This window comes from Somniosus microcephalus, unplaced genomic scaffold (genome assembly GCF_052327205.1).
Source record: "Somniosus microcephalus isolate GS21.2 unplaced genomic scaffold, FLI_Smic_1.0 unresolved_chr2, whole genome shotgun sequence".
Taxonomy (NCBI): domain Eukaryota; kingdom Metazoa; phylum Chordata; class Chondrichthyes; order Squaliformes; family Somniosidae; genus Somniosus; species Somniosus microcephalus.
This window is the reverse complement of record NW_028225180.1, coordinates 78718296-78736266: the sequence shown is the minus strand read 5'-3', so window position 1 is coordinate 78736266 and position 17971 is coordinate 78718296. Positions and strand designations below refer to the sequence as shown.

General features: G+C 48.2%; 1 protein-coding gene across 1 annotated transcript; it reads right to left on the bottom strand.

The window, feature by feature from the left end:
• Positions 1 to 9611: 9611 nt before the first annotated feature.
• Positions 9612 to 16042, bottom strand: mrpl49 (mitochondrial ribosomal protein L49). The gene is made up of 4 exons (XM_085976109.1): positions 15925 to 16042; positions 13817 to 13976; positions 12314 to 12438; positions 9612 to 9925 (listed from the first exon to the last, which is right to left on the bottom strand). The coding sequence occupies exons 1-4, from the start codon at positions 15994 to 15996 to the stop codon at positions 9779 to 9781; spliced, it is 504 nt and encodes a 167-aa protein (XP_085832235.1). The 5' UTR covers positions 15997 to 16042; the 3' UTR covers positions 9612 to 9778.
• Positions 16043 to 17971: the final 1929 nt, after the last annotated feature.

The window sequence follows — 17971 nt, the reverse complement described above, 5'->3', positions numbered from 1 at the left end:
GGAACTTGGAGGTAGTGGTGTTCATATGCACCTGTTGCCCTTGTCCTTCTAGGTGGAAGAGGTCGCGGGTTTGGGTGGTGCTGTCGAAGAAGCCTTGGCGAGTTGCTGCAGTGCATCTTGTAGATGGTACACACTGCAGCCACGGTGCGCCAGTGGTGGAGGGAGTGAATGTTTAAGATGGTGGATGGGATGCCAATCAAGCGAGCTGCGTTGTCCTGGATGGTGTCGAGCTTCTTGAGTGTTATTGGAGCAGCACTCACCCAGGCAAGTGGAGAGTATTCCATCACACTCCTGACTTGTGCTTGTACGTGGTGAAAAGACTTTGGCGAGTCAGGTGAGCCACTCGACACAGAATACCCAGCCTCTGACCTGCTCTTGTAGCCACAGTATTTATGTGGCTGGTCCAGTTAAGTTTCTGGTCAATGGTGACCTCCAGGATGCTTATGTTGGGGGATTCGGCGATGGCAATGCCCTTGAATGTAGACACTCTCTTGTTGGAGATAATCATTGCCTAACACTTGTGTGGTGCAAATGTTACTTGCCACTTATCAGCCCATGCCTGAATGTCGTCCAGGTCTTGCTGCATGTAGGCATGGACTGCTTCGTTATCTGAGGAGTTGCAAATGGAACTGAGCACTGTGCAATCAACAGAGAACATCCCCACTTCTGACCTTATGATGGAGGGAAGGTCATTGATGAAGCAGCTGAAGATGGTTCCTAGGACACTGCCAAGGAACTCCTGCAGCGATTTCCTGGGGTTGAGATGATTGGTCTCGAACAGCCACAACCATGTTCCTTTGTGCTAGGTACGACTCCAGCCAGTGGAGAGTTTTCCCCCTGATTTCCTTGACTTCAATTTTACTAGGGCTCCATGATGCCACACTCAGTCAAATGCTGCCTTGATGTCAAGAGCAGTCACTCTCACCTCACCTCTGGAATTCAGCTCTTTTGTCTATGTTTGGACCAAGGCTGTAATGAGGTCTGGAGCTGAGTGGTCCTGGCGGAACCCAAACTGAGCATCGGTGAGCAGGTTAATGGTAAGTGCCGCTTGATAGCACTGTCAGCGACACTTTCCATTACTTTGCTGATGATTGAGACTAGACTGATGGAGCGGTAATTGGCTGGATTGGATTTGTCCTGCTTTCTGTGGACAGGACATACCAGGGTAGTTTTCCATATTGTCGGCTACATGCCAGTGTTGTAGCTGTACTGGAACAGCTTGGCTAGATCCACGGTTAGTTCTGGAGCACAAGTCTTCAGCACGACAGCCGGGATGTTGTCGGGGACCATAACCGTTGTTGTATCCAGTGTGCTCAGTCGTTTCTTGATATCACGTGGAGTGAATCGAATTGGCTGAAGAATGACTTCTGTGATGGTGAGGACCTCAGGAGAAGGACAAGCTGCATCATCCACTCGGCACTTCTGGTTGAAGATGATTGCAAACACTTCAGCCTTGTCTTTTGCACTCGCATGCTGGGCTCCGCCATCATTGAGGATGGGGATGTTCATGGGTCGCCCGTACCCTTGTAGATTATGGCACTTCAAGTGCATATCCAAGAAATTTTTTAATGCGATGAGAGTTTCTGCCTCTACCACTCTTTCAAGCAGTGAGTTCCAGATGCCCACCACCCTCTGGGTGAAAAATCCTTCTACCAATTAATTTAAATCTATGCCCCCTGGTTATTGACCTCTCTGCTAAGGGAAATGGGTCCTTCCTATCCACTCTATCTAGGCCCCACATAATTTTATACACCTCAATCAAGTCTCCCCTCAGCCTCCTCTGTTCCAAAGAAAACAACCCCAGCTGATCCACTATTTCCTCATAGCTAAAACTCTCCAGTCCTGGCAACATCCTCGTAAATCTCCTCTGTACCCTCTCTAGTGCAATCACATCTTTCCTGTAATATGGTGACCAGAACTGCACGCAGTACTCTAGCTGCGGCCTAACTAGTGTTTTATACAGTTCAAGCATAACCTCCCTGCTCTTATATTCTATGCCTCGGCTAATAAAGGAAAGTATCCCGTATGCCTTCTTAACCACCTTATCTACCTGGCCTACCTTCAGGGATCTGTGGACATGCACTCCAAGGTCCCTCTGTTCCTCTACACTTCTCAGTATCCTACTATTTATTGTGTATTCCCTTGCCTTTTTAGTCCTCCCCAAATGCATTACCTCACATTTCTCCGGATTGAATTCCATTTCCCATTTTTCTGCCCACCTGACCAGTCCATTGATATCTTCCTGCAGTCTAAAGCTTTCTTCATCAATATCAACCACACAGCCAATTTTTGTATCATCTGCAAATTTCTTAATCATGTCCCCTTCCAGTCACAAAAACACCCGTCGACCATTACCCTTTGCTTCCTGCCACTGAGTCAATTTTTAGTTACATCCGAAACTAAGGTCTTAAATCTGAACAAAGCAAACTACATGGGTATGAGGGGCGAGTTGGCTAACATAGATTGGGAAAATAGATCAAAACGTATATAAGCAATGGCAAACATTTCAAGAATTCATAATTTGCAATGAATATACATTCCCTTAAGGAATAAAAAACCCACGGGAAAAGTGGTCCAACCGTGGCTAACGAGAAATTAAAGATAGTATATTAGATTAAAGGAAGAGGATTATAATGTTGCCAAAAAGACTAGTATGCCTGAGGATTGCAAGGATTTTAGAATTCTGCCAAGGATGATTAAGAAATTGATCAAGAAAAAGAAAAGAGAATATGAGAGTAAACTAGCAAGAGACATAAAAAGATTGTGAAAGCTTCTACAGGTATGTAAAAAGGAAAAGTTTAGCGAAAGTAAACGTGGGTCTCTTAGAGGCAGAGAGAGGAGAAATTATAATGGGGAATAAGGAAATGGTAGAGATACTTTGGCTAGAATTTTCACATTGGAGAGCGTGTGAGTTTGAGGGCGGGTCAGCGGTTAAAACCGTAGAAACTGTCAGGAACCTGTCGTCATCCCGCCGACTTCCTCCTTTCACTGGGACACATTTCAAGCTATGCTACGGACCCGCTCAGGAGAGGCAGGCGACCTTCATTGCGGTACTAAACTGCTCGTTTACAGACCCTTAACTGCCTTTTTAACGTCAGGTTTGAACTTTAACTGGTTGCGCACACACCTCGGGAACCTCGCCTGTGAAGGGGAGGTGGAAGCTCAGTGGACATTGTGCGAGATCATTAAATGACAGCTGGAAAAAACACCTAAATACTCACACCTTACACCTGCTTCCTTACCTAAGGGAAAGGCTTTTGCTGACACCATTTTGTGCAGAGATTTAGTCATCAGGAGTTTGCAGGTGATTTCTGCAACCTCTGAAGCTACTCTCACCACATTGCTGGTCACTCTCAGTACATTGGAGGATTGTGCCTCTGATCTCCACTTTACCTGGCATCTATTAGATCAGCATGGGTGCCGCTTATGCGGTCTCACCTTGGACCTCAGAATCGGACCAAGATGAGCCTCAGCACCAAAAACACCAGCCACACCACCAGCAACCACAAAATGTTGGCGTCCTTTATTAAGGAAACAGTAACAGAGCATTTGGATAAACATAATTTAATAGGACAGAGTCAGCATGGTTTTATGAAGGGGAAGTCATGTTTGACAAATTTGCTCGAATTCTTTGAGGATGTAACATACAGGGTGGATAAAGGGGTACCAGTGGATGTAGTGTATTTGGACTTCCAAAAGGCATTTGACAAGGTTCCACACAAAAGATTACTGATCAAGATAAGAAATCACGGGATTGGGGGTAATATACTGGCATGGGTGGAAGATTGGCTATCTAACGGAAAACAAAGAGTTGGGATAAATGGTTCATTCTCGGGCTGGCAATCAGTAACTCGTGGTGTTCCGCAGGGGTCAGTGCTGGGACCCCAACTCTTTACAATCTATATTAACAATTTGGAGGAAGGGACCGAGTGCAACATATCCAAGTTTGCCGACGATACAAAGATGGGAGGGAAAGCAGTGAGTGAGGACATAAAAAACCTGCAAAAGGACATAGACAGGCTAAGTGAGTGGGCAGAGATTTGGCAGATGCAATATAATGTTGGAAAGTGTGAGGTTATGCACTTTGGCAAAAAAAATCAAAGAGCAAGTTATTATCTAAATGGAGAGAAACTGCAAAGTGCTACAGTACAAAGGGATCTGGGGGCCCTGGTGCATGAAACACAAAAAGTTAGTATGCAGGTGCAGCAGGTGATCAGGAAGGCCAATGGAATCTTGGCTTTTATTGCAAGGGGGATGGAGTATAAAAACAGGGAAGTCTTGCTGCAGTTATACAGGGTATTGGTGAGGCCACACCTGGAATACTGCGTGCAGTTTTGGTTTCCATATTTAAGAAAAGATATACTTGCTCTCGAGGCGGTTCAGAGAAGGTTCACTCGGTTGATTCCGGAGATGAGGGGGTTGACGTATGAGGAAAGGTTGAGTAGGTTGGGACTCTACTCATTGGAGTTCAGAAGAATGAGAGGCGATCTTATCGAAACACATAAGATTGTGAGGGGGCTTGATCGGGTGGATGCGGTGAGGATGTTTCCACTGATGGGTGAGACTAGAACTAGGGGGCATAATCTAAGAATAAGGGGCTGCCCTTTCAAAACTGAGATGAGGAGAAACTTCTTCACTCAGAGGGTAGTAAATCTATGGAATTTGCTACCCCAGAGAGCTGCGGAAGCTGCAACATTAAATAAATTTAAAATGGAGATAGACAGTTTCCTAGCAGATAAGGGAATTAGGGGTTACGGGGAGGGGGCAGGGAAGTGGACGTGAGTCTAGATTTGGATCAGCCATGATCCTATTGAATGGTGGAGCAGGCCCGAGGGGCCGTATGGCCTACTTCTTAGGTAACAGCCTTCTCCTCGCTGACCTGATGCTCCATAGAAGAGAGGGGATCAGCGCAGGGGTGCACTGCGCCGGAGGCGATACCCCCTACAGGCAGAGGATGAACTTCCTGGTCATGACTGAGCAGCAGTGCTTCAGGAGGCTCAGGCTATCATGCCAGGTCGTCACAGACATTTGTAGCTTGCTGGAAGAAGAGCTGCTGCCAAGAGGGCCTGGTGGGCAGGCCTTACCAGTGGCTGTCAAAGTCACCACTGCCCTCAACTTCTTCGCCTCAGGCTCCTTCTAGTGATCTGCAGCAGACATTTGCAGGCTCTCAGTCGGCCGCCCACAGATGCATCACCCAGGTGACCAATGCCATGTTTCACAAGTCAACCAATTATGTGAACTTTGCCATTGATGAAGCCAATGTTACTGAGCGGGCGCTCGGCTCTGCGGCTCTGGCTGCCTTCCCACAGGTGCAGGGCATCAACTGCACGCATATGGCCATCAAGGCACCCCCACATCACCCAGGAGTGTTTGTCAACCATAAGGGCTTCCACACCCTCAATGTGCAGCTCGTCTGCAATCATAATATAATCATCACGCATGTGTGTGCCAGATGGCACCAGCAGCGGCACATTGCTGCCTGGGAAGGCCTCATAATGGCCCGATTTACTTAACTTGCACTAGTGCACCCACATGACTCCCAGATGCTGTACCAACTCCCCCCCCAAAAACAACACCACAAAGCAGTCCTACAGTGACCAAGCCATTCCTGTCACCTAAACCCCCATTGCTCAAGGTTAAGTAATGTCTCACCATTCACTCCAAGTGACAAAGCCAGGTAGCAGGCAAAAATGGACACGGCGAGAAAGTAGTGCAACAAAATAAATTTATGTGCATCATAAATAGAACTGAAACGTAGCACTAACATTTTGGCAAACACCCATGTGCATCTACGATTGTCTTTTTTTTCCACATGCTTCTATGAGGTGCAACCCCTGTGGCTTCAGCAGAGGTAGAGGCAGGCTGCTCACTTCTCTGCTGCGACTGCTTTGACACTTTTGGCAGACGTCCTCTGGGTTTTGGAGCCTGTGAAGCCCCTGCCAAATACTCCTCCTGCAACTGTGCAGAGGCAGACTCGGCCATCGGGATCCAAGCAGCATATGCACCTCTGACTGAGAGGTAGGCAACGGGGGAGAAGTGGGAGCGCTTTGAGCAGTGCCCCACCTTCCATGTCCCCTCACGCCATCGTCCCTCTCATGGGCCACCCGTACTTCCCTGCTAGCAAGGAGCTGGAGAGCACCTTGCTGCACATCAGTGGGTCGATGACCACCCAAGTCTAAGTTGGTATCCCTCCTCGAGATTGAGTCAATGAGAGCCTGCAATATGATGTTCATAGCAAACATGTTCTCGTTCAACTGGCGCATTTGCTGCTCCATGCAGGTGACCATCCTTTCCATGGAACAGCACATCGTCGCCATCACCTGCGAGATGATGGTGCTCATGTTGGAGATGGACTCTGACGTAAGAAAACTACTAGGCACTTGGTCTAAGCGTTAAACAAAGCTTTAATCAACTGTTTTTCAACATGGAGCGCTAATTGTGTCCTTCACCAGTTCCTGTTAAAGAATGTCCTGAGCAAGCTGGGCCCATGCCCGAGTATTTATACTCTCCCTGGACAGCGCCACCAGCAGGCCACCCAGTATCATTTCATAAGTCATTTCCACATGAATGACAGGATTCATGTCAGACTCCTCCATTCTCTATACAGTTGCACACATCGCGGCTGCAAAAGCTGCCAGAGCCTCACGCATTTGTTGCTGCTCCTCCAAGGTCACCCTCTTTCTCGACGGCCCCCAAAGTTCAGCATCTGCTTGGAGCTGAGCAGAGCTAGGGGCGTCCTGCGTCCTCCAGCGAGGACTATCCACTGCTGTCCCTGTCTTCACCATCTGCTCTTGCTCACTTGTGATCTGAGAGACACCAGGTGACAGCACTACTCTACGGGGAAAATTCGTTCGCGCCCAGAAAGCAGTCGGTGTCCTCACCAAAATGGCTGCCACGCTAAACAAGGTAAATTGGCGTGGGGGGCATGGTGGTAGGTGGCGCAGCGCTAACCTTAGGTGCAACGCCGTCCTGGTGACGTTGCATGAGGGACCAATTTGTTGCGCTGGTGCGGCGTTGCTGCTGCCCCTAGCTTGTGTGCAAGGCTGTGAAGCTCGCAATGCATTGTGGGCAGTGAGGATCTCTGAAATTTAAAGGGCTATGCACACTGAAGCAAGGCAAAATAAAATGCATTAATTCAGTATATTTTTCAGCCCTTTCTGTCGTTTAACAGGTAATTAATATTGAAAGTTCCAAATGTCAATATTCAGCACTTAAAGCTGAATTACCTTCCTAAACTCAACAAATGGGAAAACTGCCTCAGCACTACCACAAATTGCAAAGGGTAGCTCAGGGACCAGCTCCCTGGAGGGCATGTTCTGCTGCAGAGGACTCAGATGAGGAGCCCTTTAGAAGAAGGGTGATGGGCATGCACACGGAGATGATAGCTGTAATGGCAAGGGTGCCCAAGAGCCTCTCAGCAAAGATAAGGAGCATGGAGGAGTCCGCCTCCAACATTGCACAAGGCTCTGCGCACACCATGGAGCCCATCATTTCCAGTCTGCAAAGGATAGTAGACTCCCAGAGACTGGTGTCCAGACTTGATGCCATGTGTGATGGGCGATCTAGCAGCTTCCATTGCAGCACAGGCGGAAACAACGCAACGTCTTCGTGTTGTAATGCATCCAATCTCAGACTGCTCTCATGCAATCCCAGCTTGATGCCACGCAAGCTCTGACTGCTGCCATCGTGTCTGGGTCACCTGGAGTGGGCGTGAACCCACAACACCTTTGTCTCAGGGTTGGGAAAAAACCCAAGTTTAAGATTTATAATTGTAATGAGCATTTTTAACAGTGCAAACGGAGACAATATCAAAGTCTCACACACCATTTTCTCAAATCCCAATGACAAAACGGAACCAAAAAAAGTCCGAAAGGAATTGTCTTACTCCAAAATGGTTTGCTCACAAAGCTCTGGGTGCTCTTGCAAGATCCCAGTTTATTTACAGGTGTCAATTTAAAGAGCTAGTTTTGTAGATGTCCGTTCCATTAACTGCACATTAAAGGATTTACGGATTACACACACAAAAAGGTTAAACGGTGAAGATTCTTCTTTGCTTGTTTGTAAATGATTATTCACAAATATGATTCACGCTGCTCTATTTAGGATTAATAATTCTTCACTCAGAACTCCAACTACAGGAAGCTTTGATATCCGGCACCGACGGGACCGAGCTGTTGCCGATCTATCAAAACTGCCGGACAAACCAGCGCTAATGTTGAAGCACACGGAGATTTGCAGCTCCGTATCTGGCAACAAACACTGTTGCTTAGCAACAGCTTCTAAACAGTCGACCGTACCTTGGAAGCGTCTCTGTAGCTTAGCAATAGCTTCAGAGAGACTTTGCAGAGCCCGACTGTTCAAAAAAAAAAAAAGCCATGAGAAAAAAAAATTAACAAAACGGCTCGATTTCTGCCGGTAGATCGAGGTTTCCGGACATACAACCTCCGGATAAACCAAAGTTTCCTGTACAAGCTTCCCCAAAAGCTCAGTTGGTAAAGGCAGTGTGGAGATGAGCCATACAGACCAGGAAGGTTTTGGGTTCAGTCTCGGTCTGTGCTGCATGAAGTCATCTTGGCTGGGGCAACAGTAGGGGCACTAAAATTGGCCTCAACTCCCCCGGACTAGGAGAAAAAAATTAGTGTGGCTATCACATTGCAGAGCTGTAGACAAGCCGACAGCTCAGCCCCGCCCGTTGTCAAAATAAAATGGCTCCTGTGGCAGCCAGCGCTGTCTGCTGTTGAAATTTGCCTCTGAAAGCAAGGATAGAGGCCACTTTAGGAGATAGTGTTCCTTGTCTCCGAACACATGTGCTTTGCTTCAGTTATATTATTACAGGCCTGCAGCCAAACACAGGACCGTAATATAAATGGGATACAAGTGTCAGGTGGTTCACCTTCCATAGAAACATAGAAGATAGGAGCAGGAGTAGGCCATTTAATGAGATCATGGCTGATCATCCAAATTCAGTACCCTGTCCCTGCTTTCTCCCCATATCCCTTGATCCCTTTAGCCTTAATATATCTAACTCCTTCTTGAATATATTTAATGAATTGGCCTCAACTGCCTTGTGTGGTAGAGAATTCCACAGGTTCACCACTCTCTGGGTGAAGAAATTCCTCCTCATCTCTGTCCTAAATGGCTTACCCCTTATCCTTAGACTGTGGCCCCTGGTTCTGGACTCCCCCGCCATCGGGAACATCCTTCCTGCATCTAGTCTGTCTAGTCCTGTTAGAATTTTATAAGTTTCAATGAGATCCCCTCTCATTCTTCTAAACTCTAGCGAATATAAGCCTAATCGACCCAATCTTTCCTCATATGTCATTCCTGCCATCCCAAGTATCAGTCTGATTGCAGTTTACATAGCTCCAGCATTAACACAAAGTTCTCCACATCCACTCACCGAATTCCTTCAACCTTCAAAGGGCTTGAAGCCGATTTCTATCTCATGGTCTCTCACGTTGAGGTGGTTGACGATTTGCTCACTCTACCGTGGTGATGTCTCCAGTTTTGACTTGATTAGTTTGCCTGAGCTTGCACTGAGTAGCTTCTCAATGATCAGTTACCCAGTAAATACCTTTTGGTGTAACAAAAACAGCATGCTGGGGAGGGGATCGGAACAAGCTTACACTTTAATGGACCGATCTGCATTTTGATCAATACACATTATCACACTGAGGATTTATCAATGGTTCGGGTACAGTTTTTTTTTTTTTAGAAAGCACCTCCTAGTGAACAGAATCAAGCCTTTTAGACATGACTGGTGAATCCAGTGACAGACTTAGAACCCCTTCTCCAACAGCCATGATTTCAGTTCTTTGTCGAAGTATCCTTTGACCCGGAGGCTCATTGTAACCTCATTAACCTGAGTAAGTGGCGTCTTGCCTGTTATCTGTATGAGGAATTCTTTCAGGTCCTTCTCGAGCATCTGAAGAGGGCGAGAGAGCACCACACGGGTTAAAAACGCAGAATCCAAACCGTTTACCAGCTAGCCGTGCATCACAGGGATAACATTAGTGAACTCTTAAAAAAGGCTAATCAGGAATAGTCAATACAGTTTTGTACGGGACGGTCATGCTCGATTAAGTTATTCCAATTTGTATATTATTAAAAATCCTGTGTTGGGTGTTCACTTTCTGTCCAGACTGTACTTCCTGTTGTCAATATCAATTGCTAAGCCAACATTTTCCATTCAATGCTGTCACAATGTAGTTGCAGGATCAGGCCACTGGGTGGCTTTGTAGAGCAAGTTTCTGAAGTCTTGCTCTGTCACCATCTGATCGAACAACAAAAACATATTTATCAAGAGACGGCAAGTAATACCAAATGCTATTTACTGGTTCTTTGAGGAAATTACTCAGCACATAGACAAAAGGAATGGAGTAATGGCGGTGCAGTTCCATTTTCAAAAAGAATTCGATAAAATGACACACACATGTTGGGAAGATTAAGATCCATGATATTAAAGGTAAAGTGGCGGCATAAATAAAGGGATGCCTGAGTAACAAAATGCAGAGTATTCTATAAATGGATGTTTCTCAAATTAGCAAGATATAGCTAGTGGTGGGCAATAAAGATCTCTTTTCTCCACGTACATAAGTGGTCTGGACATGGGCATAGAAGAAATTGTATCAAAGTTTGCTGACAATACCAAATTGTGGGAATGGCAAACTGCAAGAAAGCATGAAAAAGGATATAGGCAGGTTGATACGAGCGGGTAGATATGTAGTAAATACAGTTCAATGTAAATACAAGGGGAGGGATAGAGAATGGAAATATATCCTAAATGGTAAAATTCTCACTGGAACACGATAATGGAAACGCAGGGTCTCAGACCTTTAGAAGCAGGATCGCAGATGGAAAGACATAAAAGCGCAACAATTAAGGATGCTGGGTTATATTTATAGGGACATAGAATACAAAAGCAAAGAGATGATGATGATGAAGAAGCTAAACAAGACATCAGGCCACAGCTGTGGTATTGTACACCAATTTGGGCTTCATATTAAGCTGTCGGAGGTGCACCTGGTACATGGTAGGATCCACACTGCTGGTTTTCCTTATCTTGGGTAAGTTATTAGACTTAACCAATTTGACCAAAAAATACAGTCAAATACCAACCCCTCAGTCACATGGGGATAACAAAAGTCTAACAACCTGGGAAGGAGCACAGGAACAGACTTTGGCTGGGTGGGGCGGGGGGGGAAAGAGACTCCTCAATGTTAGTACAGGAAACTCTCTTATTACCGGCACCTAAATATCCAGAAATCTCTCTTAACCGGCAAAATTCAGGAGTAGGTTCAGGTAAGTTTTACTATATATTAGTGGCCATGTAACCAGGGTTCCTGCACCTGTGGCCGTGCAACAGGGACTCCTGGATCTGTGGCCGTGTAACCGGGACTCATGCACAAGTGCCGAGTAACCGAGGCTCCTGCTCCTGTGGCCGTGTACGGGGCTCTCGTACCTTGTTAAGTATACCTCTCCGTAATCCGGACTTTTTGATCAACCGGCACCACGCCTGTCCCGGATAAAAAAAGTTTCCTGTATTGCAATGCACCCTGAAACTAAGATGCAACAAGTGTCTTTACCGCAGGCTGGCTCATTGTCATCATTTGTTGGCTAGCAGCCCAGTTGTCCACATTTGTAATTACATTTTCTGCACTACAGGCTGCCATCACCATATCACTGCAGTTCCCCGAGCATGGGAGGGTTGAATCTGTTGATAACTGTGCACGAGCAATGCATCCGAGTCCTGCTTCCTTAATATTTTGCACACGATTTTCGAGGTACCTCCTTGGCTATCCTGCCGTTGGATCAAACACCTCCATATTGAATTCTAACTAGAGACAACATACAGCACTCATCACAACCCTTTCCATCATTTGAAGATCTGTTAATGGACCATAATATCCTATTATCTGTGAAAGTATTTATTGAATTTGAACTCCTGAGCGGTGAGCTTTTCTCCTCTCAGGTGCCCGACACTCCAGTTTGACCTGGCCAATTCTGAAGACGGGTGATTTTCAAAACATTAACTACCTTACTATTTCAAATGCTGATCAGTCTTCTGTGTGCATTCCCACTATTTGATGAACCAGAAATATTTCAGATCCTGACTACACCACCTAACAAAATGAGAGCGCTGTCTAACAAATGAAGAGAGACTCTGAGGAATCACTCATGGGTTTTACAAAGACATGGATTCATCTTTAGAATATTTGATACCATTTGCGTCTTTACAAATCACACAAGCAGCATTGTTGCTTTAATATTACTAGGTTACAATTAATGAGATAACCCAAAAAAGGTCACATACCCAAATGTCACCCTCTATTTTTCGAATGACGGTCATCTTCCTGTTGCCATGGGTGATGTCTGTATAAACAGGGAGGTTGTGCATGCGGGAACGTCGGACAATGTAGGGCAAGTCAGGAGGTGGATCTGAGAAAAGATTTTAAAAACTGATTAAACGTTCTTGCTAGAGTAATCACCAGAGACTTAGTGAGTTAAGGCATTGCCTGTTGTGGTACCAGAAGGTCTCAAGTTTGATCCCTAGTCTGTGCTAAGTTGGGTGATCTGAGCTGGGACAAGAGTTGGCATGCTACAATTGGCCCTTTCAAAACAGTCCCTGGACTTGAGAGGGGAGAAAATCAGCCAGCATTACCACTTCTGAATGCTATCTAGTGACCTCCACTAGAGTGTGTGTGTGTTTAGTGACATCAGATGGGGACAGGATCAGGCTCGGCTGTGATGTCCTCCAAGGTTGATCAGCCTTACAACACTCATTGCTCACACGAAGAATTGCTGCTTGGGTTAGGTACTGTAGAAGCGTACTCCCAACGTCTTCAGGGGACAAGTAGAGGAAACAGAAAGTTGGTAAAGTTCACTTAAGCCAAGTGAGTTAGAATGATAAGTAATCGTAGTAGGATGCTAAACATTTAACTGTTTGAGACACTCGGAGCTCCCTAGTGGACCCAGCCAGCTCCATGTAAGGATTCACTATGGAAACTAGGCTATTTAGTTTAACTCCCAGTTCTCTCCCAGATTAGATTACACTCGATTGTCTTTATCACAAGCCCTGGTACCCTATCAGCATTATTACTAAAGCAATAATTCATCTGTTCTTTTTGAGGGGGCAACTGAGAAATCTAGGTGAAGGGCCAAACGTCACTGTGTAGGACACAAGGCTAAAACAGTAAAGGGGAGCAGATGAGCTAAATCAAGTGGTCACGGTTAGAGGATGCCAAGCTTGAGGTTTAAAAGTCTGTAAACTATACGCAAAGGAAAGAGTGAATGGTTTAATGTAGGATCTAATGTAGAAAACATTGCAAGGCACTTCACAAAATAGACAGCGGACCAGGAAGGGAGAGATCATGAGGATTGACAGAAAGCTTGGTTGGCGAGAAGTATTTTGAGAAGGTTTTTAAAGGTGGAGAGGCAGGTGGATTTAGCAAGGCAATTCCACAGAGTAGTGGGGGGAGGCAATTGATGATTGCTAAAATGGAGGAATGAAGGGAAGGCAGAGGATGTACAGAAGGCTTGAATCAGTGTACGGGAGCACTGAGAAGGGATATAGTACTGAAGCAAATTATTGAGTTAGGGTACGGTGAAGCTGTGGGAACAGTGTGACGAGTCTTAATTTCAACATGGGAAGGATGCAGAGAACAGAAAGAGTGCGCAGGATGGTGATACGAGCCAGTTAGAAATACAAAATGAAGTTCAGAAGAGCAATGACTGTAGTGGCACGTGTTAAAATAAAAACAGAAAGGCTGTGATGCAGAGAAAGTGGCGAGGTGATCAGCTATCAAATGACACGGACCTCGAGGTGGACACCATCCTGATGGGGTTGGGTAGCAGTCATGTTTCAGAGGAATGGGCACTGTGGTGGGTGGAATCAATCTCTCCACAAACTTAAATTCCTCTGTCGACTCCACAATCCCTGGATATTTGGAATCAGAACCTGAAGAGTTGGAGTAGTTCTAGGAAAGAATGAAAACATCATGATCAGAACTGAAGGGGTCTGGGCACCTGGGCCGTGGACATACAGAGCTTGCTATTATGATTAAGCAGGGAGGGTAATTTTCCGAGTATGCACCGCCGGCTGATAACTTTAGCTACCACCGGTGCATATTAGAAAATTGTGGGCGCTCTACCCATTCTGTCCATTGAAATCATTGGCGTGGCCTCCACGGGCACCAACATGGCCACTGATCCCTCAGACATTGCAACTGAACCCTTCAGTGACAACGGCATGGTCACAACGCCACTCACTGGCACGGTCACAACGCCACTCACTGGCACTAACATGGCATGGGCGTTTAACCCTTCATTGGCACTGACCACCATTGGACTACTCAGTAGCACCGAGATTGCCAGTTGGATCCCCCAGTAGCACCAACAACGCCGCTGGATCCCTCAATGTCATTGAAATGGCCACTAGCTACCTCACGTTAGCTTATTCCTTTACTGGCAGTAACATCACCACTGGACCTGCTACTGGCATTGACATCACCACTGGAGCCCCTCACTGGCACCAACATCACCACTGGAACCCGCTATGGCACCAAAATGGCTGGTTAACCCTTCATCGGCACTGATATCTCCACTGGACCGCCACTGGCATTGCCTCTGGACACCTCACTGGCATCGCCACTGGACCCCCTCACTGGCACTGATATTGCCAATGGACCCCTCACTGGCACTGGTTTTTCCACTGGACCCCTCACTGGCACTGGTATTGCCACTGAATCACTCACTGGCACAGTATTACTACTAGACCCCTCACTAGCACTGACATCGCCACTGGATCCCTCACTGGAACTGGTATTGCCACTGGACCCCTCACTGGAACTGGTATTGCCACTGGACCCCTCACTGGAACTGGTATTGCCACTGGACCCCCTCACAGGACCATTCACTGGCACCGGTATCGCCACTGGACCCCTGACTGGCACCGGTATCGCCACTGGACCCCTGACTGGCACCGGTATCGCCACTGGACCCCTCACAGGTATCACATCTGGATCCCCCCACTGGCACGGATATTGGCACTGGACCCCTCACAGGACCATTCACTGGCACCGGTATCATCACTGGACCCCTCATTGGCACTGGTATCACCACTGGACCCCTCACTGGCACCGACATTGCCACTGGACGCCTCACTGGTTACGGTATTGACACTGGCCCCCTCACTGGCAGCAGTATCACCGGTGGACCCCTCACTGGCACCGGTATCGCCATTGGAACCCTCACTGGCACCGGTATCGCCATTGGAACCCTCACTGGCACCGACATCGCCACTGGATCCCCTCACTGGCACCAACATCGCCACTGGATCCCCTCACTGGCACCAACATTGCCACTGGATCCCCTCACTGGCACCAACATTGCCACTGGATCCCCTCAGTCACACCAGCATGGCCACTGGACCCCTCACTGGCACCGGCATTGCCACTGGATCCCCAGTCACACCAGCATGGCCACTGGACCCCTCACTGGCACCGGCATTGCCACTGGACCCCTCACTGGCACTGGTATCGCCACTGGATCCCCTCACTGGCACCGGTATCGCCACTGGATCCCCTCACTGGCACTGCCACTGGATCCCCTCACTGGCACTGGTATCGCCACTGGACACCCTCCTCCCCCTCAGTTATGCCGGCTTGACCACTCACGGCTTCACTGGCGCTGACCGCCTCCGGACCCGTCGACGGTTACCGACACGACCTCCGTCCCCTCACCGGGAGGAAGTGGCGGCCCCCGGACCCACCCAACAACCACCCCCGCGGGGGGGGGGGGGGGGCTCTCTCGCTGGCGGCCCGGACAACCTCCTCCCCTGCCACACCACTTCAAAATTTCAGTCAGAAGAAGAAGCGGCGGCCGCCTTTTCCTTTCTTTCCCAACCCCGAGCGACGACGGCGTTACCTGACGGGCGGGCGGCGGACGCCGGCTGAGCGCGCCCAGGCTCGGCAGCAAACGGCGCCAAGCGACGGCCATGGCGCGAGCCAGCCCCGCGAGCCCCGACTGCGCGTGCGCGGGGGAGAAGGAGGCGGGGTCATGTCTCTGGTTTGGCGCTGCGTGCCTCAGGTCGCTGGTTTGGCGCTGCGTGCCTCACGTCGCTCGATTGGCGCTGCGTGCCTCACGTCGCTGGTTTGGAGCTGCGTGCCTCAGGTTGCTGGATTGGCGCTGCTTGCCTCACGTCGCTGGATTGGCGCTGCGTGCCTCACGTCGCTGGTTTGGAGCTGCGTGCCTCAGGTTGCTGGATTGGCGCTGCTTGCCTCACGTCGCTGGATTGGCGCTGCGTGCCTCACGTCGCTGGATTGGCGCTGCGTGCCTCACGTCGCTGGTTTGGAGCTGCGTGCCTCACGTCGCTGGTTTGGCGCTGCGTGCCTCAGGTCGCTGGTTTGGCGCTGCGTCCCTCACGTCGCTCGATTGGCGCCGCGTGCCTCACGTCGGGGAGGCGGCGCCAATGCTCCGCGCCTGCGCGGTTCGGCCTGGCTTTCCTTCCCGCCCCGCTCGATCATCGTTCGCCAACTCGTCGTCGCCTGAAGCGCGGTGTGCTGAGGCGAGGCCATGGAGACTCTCGCTTTATCCCTTCACGCCACTCACACACACCGGATAGATTTTTGCATTTACCCGCCCCCCCCCCCAACCTCAGGAGGACGTCCCAAAGCGCTTTATAGAATCGTAGAATGGTTCCCGCATAGAAGGAGGCCATTCGGCCCGTCGAGCCCCTGCCGCCTCTCTGCAAGAGCACTTCAGCTAGTCCCACTCTCCCCGTAGCCCTGCAAAAAAAAATTCCTTCAGGTCCTTATCCAATTCCCTTTTGAAAGCCCACAATTGAGTCTGCCTCCACCACGCTCCAGATCCCAACCACTCGCTGCGTAAAAAAGTATTTAGTTCTTCTGCCAATCGCCTTAAATCTGTGTCCTCTGGGTTCTTGACCCTTCCGCCAATGGGAACAGTATTTTATCTTCCGATTAGGCACTTTACAGCCTTCCGGATTCAATATCAAGTTCAACAATTTCACATCATAACCTCAGCCACTATTATATTTTCATATTTTTTATCCACATTTTTGGTTTGTGCCTTTTCCTTTTTTTTCTCTCTCCCACATGGCAACTGTCTTTCACTCTGCCAGTGCATTTCACACTTCATCTAGAGCCATTGTCTGTTTCTTTACCTGCCCTCTTACCATCTCGTCTCACCTTGAATATCTCTTAATGTCTCTTCGTTCATCCCCTCCCCCATTTCCCAGCCCCCAAACTGCCTTTTAATCCGTTTAATTTCCTGCCTTTTTTTCTCAGTTCTGAAGAAGGGTTTCGACCTGAAACGTTGACTCTATTTCTCTCTCCACAGATGTTGCCTGGCCTGCTGAGTTTTTCCAGTGTCTTACATAAGAACATAAGAAGTAGGAGCAGGAGTAGGCCATACGGCCCCTTGGGCCTGCTCCGCCATTCAATAGGATCATGGCTGATCCTGTTGTTATTTCGGATTTCCAGCATCCGCAGTATGCTGCTATCGGAGCAGTTTCTCTCTGTCTACTCTGCATGATTTTGAACACCTCTAAACACTCAACGTTCTCTGCTCCAAGCAGAACGACCCCAGCTTCTCCAGTCCTCTCCACGTAACCGGAGTCCCTCATCCCCTGGAACCATTCTCGTAAATCTTTTCTGCGCTCTCTCTCTAAAGCCTTCACATCCTTCCTAAAGTGCGGTGCCCAGAATTGGACAGTAGCCAAAGAAGTACTTTTTGAAGGGTGGTCACTGTTGTAATGTAGGAAACGCAGCAGCCCATTTGTGCACAGCAAGCTCCCACAAACAGCAATGTGATAATGACCAGAGCATCTGTTTTAGTGATGTTTTATTGAAGGATAAATATTGGCTCAGGACACCAGGGATAACGCCCCTGCTCTTCTTTCAATAGCAGTCGTGGGATCTTTTACATCCACCTGAAAGGGCAGACGGGGTTT

Bases quoted from the DNA above. Each gene is read 5' to 3' on its own strand.
- mrpl49 (XM_085976109.1), bottom strand. From the start codon at position 15,996: ATGGCCGTCGCTTGGCGCCGTTTGCTGCCGAGCCTGGGCGCGCTCAGC. The intron at 12,439-13,816 runs GTCCGTGTCATT...ATCTTTTCTCAG, and splicing joins AGGATGGTGTCCACCTCGAG to ATCCACCTCCTGACTTGCCC. The intron at 9,926-12,313 runs GTATGTGACCTT...CGCCCTCTTCAG, and splicing joins AAATAGAGGGTGACATTTGG to ATGCTCGAGAAGGACCTGAA.